We start from the raw sequence: 11,506 nt of genomic DNA, 5'->3' as shown, positions 1-11,506 counted from the left end.
AATCCGATGAGACCGATGACCTCGCTGTTTGGTCTCTTCCCCCAAACAACCCACCCCAAAATCCACCAGTAGTACGAGACACAAAAACTTTTTTGTTCTCAGGTAGCACTGCAGAAGAGTTCGGAGCCTGTCCTGAACGGCTATTACACTGTTGTTTTGCACTAACAATGCTGTGGCGCCTGGAAAACACACTACACACTGTTTGTAACAGACTTGCGTGAAGAGTAACAAAGGGGAGGTCTTGCGCTTCTGTTAGCACACATTGCTTCACGTGAGGGGCAAGATCAGCGATCACGTGCCGTATTACAGCTACGGCATGACTTCACACCTTGTGCCGGACGCGATACATGTTTATCTGAGCGTTGTGGCTGAGGCCGGCCGGGCCACTGTTTGCTAGCTGGCTGCGAGGCCTGTTTGTCGCCGCTATCTACAGAACGAGCAGGCGCTACCTTAAAAATGTTTACTGCACTTCTGCAGAAATCTTGATAGTCTAGAATTTGCAGACTCTGATGCAGGTATTAAAGAATCAGCCGGCCGGTGTGGCCGAGCGATTCTAGTCGCTTCAGTCTGGAACCGCGCGACCGCTACGGTCGTAGGTTCGAATCGTGCCTCGGGCATAGGTGTGTGTGATGTCTTTAGGTTAGTTTAGGTTTCAGTATTTCTAAGTACTAGGGGACTGATGACCTCAGATGTTAAGTCCCATTGTGCTCAGAGCCATTTGAACCATTTTTTTAAAATTAAAGAATCTGTTCCTGAATTCGAGAGTCAGCTACATTTTGCGTGATGGCATCACGAATCATGGCATTACCGTATTACTTGTCACAGTCACAATTGAGTCTACAGTGTCTAGTAAGGTCTTGCAATTCAGTCACCCACTGACGGTATGTCTGTCCTTTTTGCTTACGCAACCTAAATAATAAATAATTTCTAACGGGCAGCCGCCATTTGTACCCTGTCCTCATAATACTTTTTAAGCTCCTGCAACAGGTCCTCATATGGTACCAACTCAGAGCACGACATTGGAAATAACTTCGGGCACAGCCGATGAATAGTCACTCCCGCCGTGCCCAAGAAAAAGAGTACCTTGTGTGTGATGCTCTGCGATGGGCAAGTTGAACCGTACGAGGTACTCCGTCCAGTCTTCCTTCGCCTCGTCAAACGCACGAAATGGCGGCATATATGCACACAGTGCAGGGGGTGGCGCTGCGTTGGGTCCGGCATCTTGTGTGAAGTCATCTGTGCCGTCATCAAGCAATTGATCACTTCAAGCAGTTGAGCCATTTGTTGACTCTGAAACTGAATAAACTGAGTTAGATCAACTGCTTGGGCGCTGATAACCTCGCTGTTGTGCGCCCTAAAACACCAATCATCATCATCTTAGATCAACTGCAGGCAACTCAGCAGCCGATTGCAGATTAGTAGCCGTAATAATTAAGCGATGCACACAATAACAAGACAAACAAGCACAGAGAAAGCAAAAAGGGATGCGAAAGCAGTAACCTTGATACGTAGAACATAAAGAGCACAAGCAAGGCAAACACTGGGGACATAAAAAATAAAAGGTTCAAATGGCTCTGAGCACTATGGCACTTAACTTCTGAGGTCATCAGTCCCCTAGAACTTAGAACTACTTAAACCTAACTAACCAAAGGACATCACACACATCCATGCCCGAGGCAGGATTCGGACCTGCGACCGTAGCGGTCGCACGGTTCCAGACTGTAGCGCCTAGAACCGCTCGGCCACCCTGGCCGGCGGGGACATAAAAGACATGTAAAAAAACCTATAATAGCAATAGACAACAGAATAGGGAGAAAGAAAACTCGAAGACAGCCACAAAGAGGCATGATGACTCGTCACCAGGTATGTTGTGTACGACTTCGTACACAATGGTAAGGAGAGGTGGGCTATGGAGCGGTGTAGCAACTATCATCGTATCAAAGCTGGACAGGAACAGAAATAATTAGCAAACAAGTTAACACAATAAACAGAAGATTTACTTAACTTGTATTTCTCCAAGCGTGCAAAGACTCATTACAAATAATGCAGTAAGAATAGAGGCTAGCTCATACAACAGAAACAAGGATGAGGCTCTCTGAAGTAAGTATTAACGACGTCTGCATAGCATTACGTAGCAAAGAGGCTCCAAGTGCGAGTGAGTTGTGTTGTTGCCACCGACCATCTTGTATTGCGGCGACAGATTGTGCTCGTAGTCCAGACCCACAGTAGGCATAGGTCAGCGGGCATGCACCACTGGGTCCGTCAGAGCCTGAACGACTGTTATTGGCATCTGTCCGAAACTTGCAGCTCTGTTGACAATTTATGATGCCCATGAAGTGGTAGCAATACGTGATACCACAAGACATTCTCACCACGACCGAGCGAGGTGGCGCAGTGGTTAGCACAATGGACTCGCATTCGGGAGGACGACGGCTCAATCCCGTCTCCGGCCATCCTGATTTAGGTTTTCCGTGATTTCCCTAAATCACTTCAGGCAAATGCCGGGATGGTTCCTTTGAAAGGGCACGGCCGATTTCCTTCCCCATCCTTCCCTCACCCGAGCTTGCGCTCCGTCTCTAATGACCTCGTTGTCGACGGGACGTAATAACACCAATCTCCTCCTTTCTCACCACGACCTCAGGCTACTCCACAGGACCAGAACCCGTCAACTCCCTCTACTCATTGCCTGTCAAATCCTGTGCCCAACGCCTCATGCGCTATGACAGGGCATCTTGTCCTTTTCGAGACCTGCAATGCCTCTTTTGGCACAAACAGGGTCACAAAGCTGAAGCACATTTATAAAAACTGCACCGCACCAATCCTTCTCGTGCTGCAGGCAATCCAGTGTTCTATGCAAATCTCCCCTAAGACTTGAAAATAAGGTGCTTCATATTCAGTTACGAAGCTGTAAAGGTGGTGCTGCTCAAGATGTTTGTTTTACTGTACATTCTATTAAACATAATGTAGATAAAGATAAAAGTATTTGTTCTTCTGCTAATTCTATTGGAACTAATGTGACCTTAGTTCCTGAACATTTTTATCGTGCAGTTTTTCTGGGTTTGGACACTGATGGGCATATTGTTAAATTTTAAGTAGATACTGGGTCTTGTAACTCTATTTATTACTGCAGATACTTATGCTTGAATTGGTTCTCCACAATTGTTTTTTCAGGTGCTCACAAAAACTATACTTTCCATGAAGTGTGCTTGGTGGTAGTTGTCACGTGCAGGTGCAGTGCCATTCAGTCACAGTGTGCTGGTGCAATTTCTTGTCACACGTTCATACAGATCCGCTGGCATTTTGCGCTTTGATCTACTCCAGTGTCTGAGTCTGTGTGTCCACAGACCAAATGCCCACATCCAGGTCTCGGATATCCAGGTCTGGCGGTACCACCACCATCGCTGTGGTGTCGTCTTGGAAAATAACTTGGTAGATATGGACTATTAAGAGGAACTATCAGACTTATACTGCATGTCAAGTTGCAGACTTAGTTATTGATGGCTATCTGTTCTAGGATACGCTATTAATGTTCAATTATACTAGAGTTCTATATTTTGTTTGGCTGTAATAATAAACACAGTATTGTACATGGATTCTTTGCTTGTGCAGGTGTCTCAGACACTACACTGGCAAAGTCATACGGAAGTGACGTGCTACTCGACAGATAGCCATATCACAACACAGTAATTCATTAACATAAACTGTAAACAGTAATGAGCCTATAACTCTCTAGTTAAGTACACCCAAAATTAATTATGCATCTGTCGATTTTCTTCCGTTAAAAGCAACATGTTGAGTTCTACACTGCCTGCTCAAAAAAGTGGATCACCCAGATGACGTGGTCAGATGCCAATGCACTTTCCCATATCTACACACCACCGCTGTGTCTGTTAATGATAATAGTTACAATTTTCTGTGACAGGTAAAATGACAACCATAGCTCCAGATTGAAACAGCCTTGCGGGTAATGATCAGAGTCAGTGTGCTGGCCAGCCTGTATGTGGTTTTTAGGCGATTTTCCACATCCACCTAGATAAATACCAGGCTGGTTCCAATGTTCCACTTTCTATACACATTACACAAATGCTTCGCAAAGCAATAACACAGTTGACCATGAGACTACAGTAGACTCACGCAGAAGGAATACACGGATTCTCACTGCAGAGGAGGAGAGGGCCAACTGGCAATAGCTTTAAAATGCATTTGCACAGGCCAACACTGTCACTGTATGACGATATGACTGTTCTCTATGAAACTGCAGAAGAACAATAACAGTTCTGACCCGGCTGGATAAAGGGCACTAGAAAGGAAGGAAGATAGAAAGGCCACAAGAGTGTATTAGTGTTGTTCATGTTTAATGTTGCTACCAAGCCTGATAGGATATATAAGGGATGCTAACATAATCAACAGTTGAGTGATCACAGAGGTGTTGTGAGGCAGTGTTAACAGTGTCTGACATGGTTTGCCAGTAGGTCTAATTGTGGAATATCCAGATTTTTGAGGCATTTGACTGTGACAGTGGCCCAATTTGGACTGTACAGGAACGTGAGGGCAGGCATACTCGTCATCCAGGTTCCAGTCAACAGTGTCTGATCACCACAAGGTAGCATCAACATATTGTGCACGAAATACATCATACCCCTCCCACATTTGCACCCGTGATCCAAGAGCAAGTAATGGCCTTCTTACAACATTCCATGTCATCCCACACAAATGAGTAGATATGAAGTGGTGCCATGACTGGAAGCAGGGACTGTTGACGAATGACAAAACATTGTGTTTAGTGATGAATTGTGGTTCTGTAGTACCTCGAGTGACTATTGTCAGAGAGTATGTCAGCTACCTGGGAAGGGGTCCCATTCTTTCAACGTTTTGGTGAGATGCAGCAGTGTTACTCCTGGTGTCATGGTGTGGGGAAAAATCGGGTATGACTTTAGGTCACAGCTGGTAGTGATTGGGGGAACTCTGATGGCACAACAGTGTGTCATGGACATTCTGTGTCCTCATGCAACAGTGCCATTGTGCCCTTTGTAAAGAGGACAATGCTCGTCCACACAAGATACATCTTTCTATGACCTACTTGCATGATGCTGAGCAAGATCCTCAGAGCTGTCTCCAATAGAACATGTTTTGGACCAGTGTGGATGTCAACTCCAGGATATCAGAGACTAGTTACAACGTTTGTGAGCCACTTTGCCTCGACATAGGATACAACAACTTCATGACACTTTTCTCCACAGAATCATTGCATGCATCCAAGCCAGAGGGGGGCAACGTCATAAAGTAGGCTCATATTACCAGATTTGTTGTGAATTTGATTCAATTTGGTAACCCCTGGAATAACATCACATACTCTCTCAACCTGTGAAGTTTCATTTCGTGTCCCCCTCCTCTTCTGGGTGCTCCACTTTTTTTGTCAGGTAGCGTACCTGCAACGACGTCCAGACTGCTGTTACAAATATGGATTGATACTCAGTAAATTCGTAGTTTGTTCACTAAACGACTGTGTGGAACAGTATCGAATGCCTTTTGGAGTCAAGGAACACCACATCAACATGGGCTCCTTTGTTTATCGCATACTGGATCACATGGACAGATAGTCAGAGGTGGGTTTTGCAATATTTTTTGTGTAATCAATATTTGTAGAGGAGATTTTCGTTCTCCAAAATGGTGAGAGCATAATACATGTTCCATAACAAAGAAGAATGTGTAACTACGTGATTCTTTGGAACTGTATGTCTTAATCTGCTTCTAATTCCGACATTCTACTAACAAAAAGTATCCTATATACTATGAAGACCTCGTTTTTGGAACCTCCTGATAGGATGACGACAGATAAAAATCACGTTACTAGAAGGGCGAGTGGAGAAAACCGGCAGTTACCCCATGTGGACGATAAACAACGAAAAAAGGCATAGTATCACCAGCTCTTCCAACACCCTGGTGTTGTGTTGATAGTATCGTCTTTTGCAGTACGAAAATTATTATAGTATCGTAAAAGGGGTATAACTAACTTGGAAAGCAGGCGAAAACCTGGGGGGGGGGGGGAATCAATTTATAAATATCGAAGAAACTAAGAGTCTCGAACATGACAAGGATTCCAGAAAATTACAAAATATCTTTAACACAGGATACCTACCAGTTGCTAGATCACATGGATGGACTTATGGTCTAACTGGCTGCAGATAACAATGCAACCAGGAAAAGGCGCCCATTCACTGGCTGACCATAGCTGCTGTCAACAAAAGTCCAACATGATTTGTGAGTCCACAATAAGAATTGGCAAACTACAGGAAGGTAAGTAGTGCAAGCCAGGAAACGAAAGATGCATGATGAAGAAAAAAAGTAACAGCGACTGACTTGCCAGGATGTAAATGGAATCCTCTTAGAGAAACATCATTCCTCACCATTTACACCCTCACATAACTGTCATTTACAGAGCCATGTTCACAATGATGTGCTAAGTGAAACACTGATAATAGTGAGCACACGCTTTACGTTTATTGTGTTTAAATTAGGTCTTTGTCATGGTTATGAGAGTATTTTGCTGTTTAGTTTTTAAATAAATTGCACGAAACATGTAAATTTCAATTTTTCAAACAAACGCTTTTCATATTATGTGTTTCTTTGAATTATAATTCCTTGTAGTTTTGATAAAGCAATGTACTAAGCAATCATCTAAATAAATTATTGTTACAATTATTATATTAACTTTTTAATAGATTTTATTATTTTATTAAAATCATAGGTTTCTGTGACATTTTGGAAGTGAGAGTGAGGGCAAGATATAATTGAGGGGGTGGGGGAGGGGGAGAGGCAGTAGCAAACTAGAACCCCCTTCCCCACACCCAGAACAAATGGTAAAAGGACGTTGTTAGCAGCCGATAACTGAATTAATGGAAATGGTAGACATAGACAGGGAAACGCCAGCAAGGAAGAGAAATGCAGAACTTGAGTCAGACACAGGATTTGTGCAAGGGAGAGAGAAAAGTGAAGCAGAGAGTCAAGCCAGGGTCAGTTTAAGACATAAGCGACACAATCCTCCACTTGGGGCGCCAAACTGAGAGAGGCACCAGATGTGCCACAGCAGTTAAGTTTTCTATCAGAACATATCATAATTAGTAGCAGATGCTTGAGGCATCAAGGTAAGGAGAAAACCGTGGGCGCCCAAGTGAAACATTTGTATACAATGCAATTCACAGTTAGTAGTGAAAATTAACATGGATTAAAGTGTGCAAGAGAAAAGGAGGTAGAGGGAAGGGCGCCAAATGGTAAGTAAATTGTGTGGATAAATGGGGTGAAGATTCGAGTAGAGCTCAGTGGCATGTTTTTGTGGCTTTCTTGCAAAAGCAGTAAGAGGCGCAGGGTATGGTCCCAGTAAATTCCTCCTCCCTCCCCTCCTGACTCAAGGCAGGTGATGTGCCTGTACAGTCATTTGCAGCTGAGTGAACAATATGTTCTTCCCCACAGATGCTAGTCATATTTTGTCACTGAGATCCTGCATAGCACTAAGTATGGCTCTCCTGAACCCTTCATTTCCATATCCACATGATATTCGTGGAATCCTAAACAACACAAGTAGCAATATCAAAGAATGATAAACCAGTCTTGATAGTCCACAATCCTGCCACTGTCGAACTACTTACATAAGCATTTGAATGCCAAGGAGCTATTTATGAAACTTTCTCTTGAGTTGGGGGCTAAATTAGAAATAGCTCGCTATTTACTACACACCAATCATTACGCCTGTTTGCCTTATCCATTATGTGTTTCTTCTTTCATAACTAATATCGTCATAAACAACTGAATTTTTCTCCTGCATTAGATCTGACTTTTTCCCTTTATTTAATGAAAATTGCTTCATCAACTTGTGTTCTTATTTATGTTCAGTGTGGCCGCCAGTTCTGTCCTGTTACTGTTAAACCTAAATAATTGTTCGCTTTCAGATATCTGACCTCGATTGTTGTGGAAGAAGACTTAGTAGGAAATATATATAAAGATTAAGAAGCTACAAAAGCATGAAATCCATTATTTTAAAACGAGTGAGCGGGGCGAAAGTAAGTTAGCTTTCGATATCAGGAGACGATGAGGCCGCCAAAACTTCCTTTCCAAGAAACTGCGACGTGACGTGACGTGATGGTCCGTTGGTGGCTTGTGTGAATGCTGCCATTTAAATTGTACAGTGGAATGTTTTGACGTAATGTGACGGTCAGTGTGAATTGGGTTTAACTCCTACATTAGCAGACGATACAGTCGGCCCACCAGCGTTCATGCAAGAACCTTCTTCCTAAGTAAACTTGACTTCGACGTCCCGCTCTGTTCCGTTGACAGCGTATGTGAACTCCACCATTTGATTTTCCGTTCCTGTACGTCAAGTGTGAATCGACGTTAATCGTACTAACAGCTTCGTAAGCAACATTCGACCATAGATCAATATCTATGGTGGAAGATGTCAACAGGATCCATTGTCATCTTTGGTTGTTTTTGTTTTTCGCGCTTTGATTGAAAAACAAATCTGATACATATAAAGAGAAAAATGAAACTGTTAGTAAGTGACGGCATAGTAAGAAATGAAACGATTTTGCCGATATTTAATGGTTTCTTCGTGTGTTGTTTATGTGGTTGTCACCCTGATAGCTGTGTACAAACTATATTGTGTGGTTGGTGACAAAGGTACATTACTGTATTTTTCTATGTTTCTCACTATCTCACAGCTGTGTTCCTGGACAACAAAGAGAATGTGTTTTCTGTGCTGGCTGTGCACCAGTTTTTCATTTAAGTTGCGTTTCTTCACACATATTGAGTTAGATAATAATTTAGTTTAATCGGCTCTTGTGACTTGAAAGTTTGTTTATATCAATCTTGTGAAGTATTATTGATCAACGGATACGTCATGGATAGAGAAACTGGTAATACGGATTGAGGAAGGGTATCTTTGTTCAACCTGATGCATGATGTTAATGGTTCAAGATTGTACAGTTTCCTTTGAGCCTCAGAACATGCCATATTCCTGACATACCTTTCATTTCGTACTACTTCTGCAGCTTAACATCCTTAATATCATTAGTGATGAAAATTAGTAGATATGTAGGAAGGATTAATAATACCATTGGAAATTCACGCGTTAATGCCAAATAGTGAGCACAACTCTTTAGACGAGAACAGAAACATTGAGAGACTCCAGACATGTGATTGTAAATGACAAAGTGAACGTTCTAGATTAGGCTACCGATGCAGTTTGTTAATTAATTGTGAAAATAAAGCAGACTTTTTGCAAATGACGTGCATTATTTACACTTTCCTTACACATCAAGCAGGCAGGTCGTGTTATACATAGTTTGATACAAAGATTTGAGTCGTCAATAAGCAAGGTCTTCATCTTTGTGTGTGCCTGTTGAAAACTGAACACTTCTGCATTTTGGTGAATTAGTGTTTTAAGTGTTACTAAATTTACTCAGTTAAAATTCTAGAAATAAACATGGAACTCTTATGCTTGTATGCGGAAACGAACACCCCTGCTGTCACACTGAAAGCATTGAGGATAGATAATGATGTAATCAACTTGTAAGTCTTAATAATCAGAGAACAACTTCTGCATGAAAGGAATATGCCCTTACTCTCAGTATCAATAATGGAGCTATCGTAATGTAGGACAAAGCTATAGGATAGGACCAAAATAAAAGGAGCAAATCAGATGATGCTGACTATAATGGTAGATAGGAATATTGCAATATGGGGTAAAGCTTTTCCTCTTTGTTACCATCCTTGTAGCTGAACAAATGCAACGATACTGCACATGAATTTATCCAATGCTAGGTTGAGGTATCTAACAGGGAAATGTTTCTTATTCCACACCAGCAGCAAATGCAAGTGATTGCTTTCTCTATCAGCACTCCATTTAACACTACACTTTTCTGTATCTAATTTCGTGCTCATGTTTCTCTTGAAGAGTGTTTGAATTTTTTAAGTAATCTCCGCCATTGAACATTTGAGTGGTCATAGAGCCAATGTCCCACAAGTTGACTAACTGAGAACTTCATACAACCAGAGGATGTATGTTTTCTAAGTGCAGGGTACAGCACACCTTTTAGGGCATTACAGAAGTGCCGGATTCCACCCGTTTGCTTTGACCCATGATGTCACCAATATGACGGAAACAGCTAGTTCCAGTGAATACAATATGGTGATAATGATGTCACTACATACACACACCACCAAACATGAACAAAAATAAAAATGACACAATAATGTTTCGCTACAAAAATAAAATGAAACTAATGGGACAGCTGTGGAAAATTGGGGGTTAAGAGCAGGGACAAGCTAAAAACATAACAATAACAAAAATACACTGCAACATCCTAAAACAAATAATATAAAAAAAATTTAAATCACAACATTCCGCTACACCAACAAAACCACAGGAATTGGACATCTCCCTTGATCTATAGCTATTGATACCAAAAAACCAATACTTACATCTCTGAAAGGTGGAATTAGACATTTCCCTTGACCTCAATTGCAGCTGTTGATATAAAAAAACCAACACCTACAACTCCAAAAAGTGGAGCCAAAACCCCAACAACCCAAATACCCCATATCATATTACTTTAGAATAAAGCCAAAACAAAAATTACTGACAGAAGCCTCCGGTAGTACCACCTGTACTTTCTGCACAACAAATACCGAACTAATCAGACCTAACAATCACGCCAAACACATAAACAGAAAAAAAGCCTTAGTAACTCCCTGAATACACTTCCACAACCCACATTACTGCACCAACTACCTAAACTATGAACTGTGTTAGCACAATGACAACCAAAACTCAAATGAACCCAATACCACTTGTTATACTCAGCACATCCACCACCAGAGGACACCATCAAATACAACAACATCACATCTACAAACACAACCAACTCAAAAGCACAGTGCCATAGTAATGTCACTCCACAACATTATTACATCCTGGATCAAAACAGATGGGTGGACACTTCCATTGAACTCTTCTTAGTGCAGAAAATGAACTTTTCTTTGTAGTTGTTCTCTGGACCCCTGTTGTTGGAGACATTGCATTGTGGCAAGAGTATAATGATTTGCACTATTGTAGCAACTTCCCAGTAATTGGCTACATATTTTTATTGAAGAAAAATGCATGTCTTCTGCCAGATACGTATGTGAGGAGAATGGGAACTCCAACAGTCCAGTTGCAAAACAGCACACATTCTACTTTAGAGTGAAATATTTATTTTGGAAATGACACACAGGCTGTAGCTAAGCCTGTTCTTTGTGATACTGCTTCTTCTGTGAATAGTAGTTCAGCAACTTACACTTCTGTGATATTTGGAAACTGGGAGAGAAGTACTGCTAGAATTTAAGCTCTGAAAATGAGTTGTGATGATAACTCAGTGAGTAACATGATCATGACCATGACAGGCAGCCTGATTTGATCTCCTGCCCAGCACACACTTCTGGTGTGCTAGGAAATTGTAAAGATGAGTTTTGA

At 41.8% G+C, this 11,506-nt stretch overlaps 1 protein-coding gene across 2 annotated transcripts in view; it reads left to right on the top strand.

Annotated features, from left to right (window-relative positions):
• Positions 1–8,459: 8,459 nt before the first annotated feature.
• The window catches only part of LOC126184709 (ribitol-5-phosphate xylosyltransferase 1-like), a 41,458-nt gene continuing 38,411 nt past the window's right edge, over positions 8,460–11,506 (top strand). For both annotated transcript variants that reach the window (XM_049927230.1, XM_049927229.1), the window contains exon 1: positions 8,460–8,673. In XM_049927230.1, the coding sequence (XP_049783187.1) occupies positions 8,571–8,673 (103 nt within the window). In that variant the 5' untranslated portion in view covers positions 8,460–8,570. The remainder of the gene's footprint in view (positions 8,674–11,506) is intronic.

Source organism: Schistocerca cancellata, chromosome 4 (assembly GCF_023864275.1).
Source record: "Schistocerca cancellata isolate TAMUIC-IGC-003103 chromosome 4, iqSchCanc2.1, whole genome shotgun sequence".
Classification (NCBI taxonomy): Eukaryota; Metazoa; Arthropoda; class Insecta; order Orthoptera; family Acrididae; genus Schistocerca; species Schistocerca cancellata.
The sequence above is the reverse complement of the archived record's forward strand: the minus strand, read 5'-3'. Positions and strand labels throughout refer to the sequence as shown.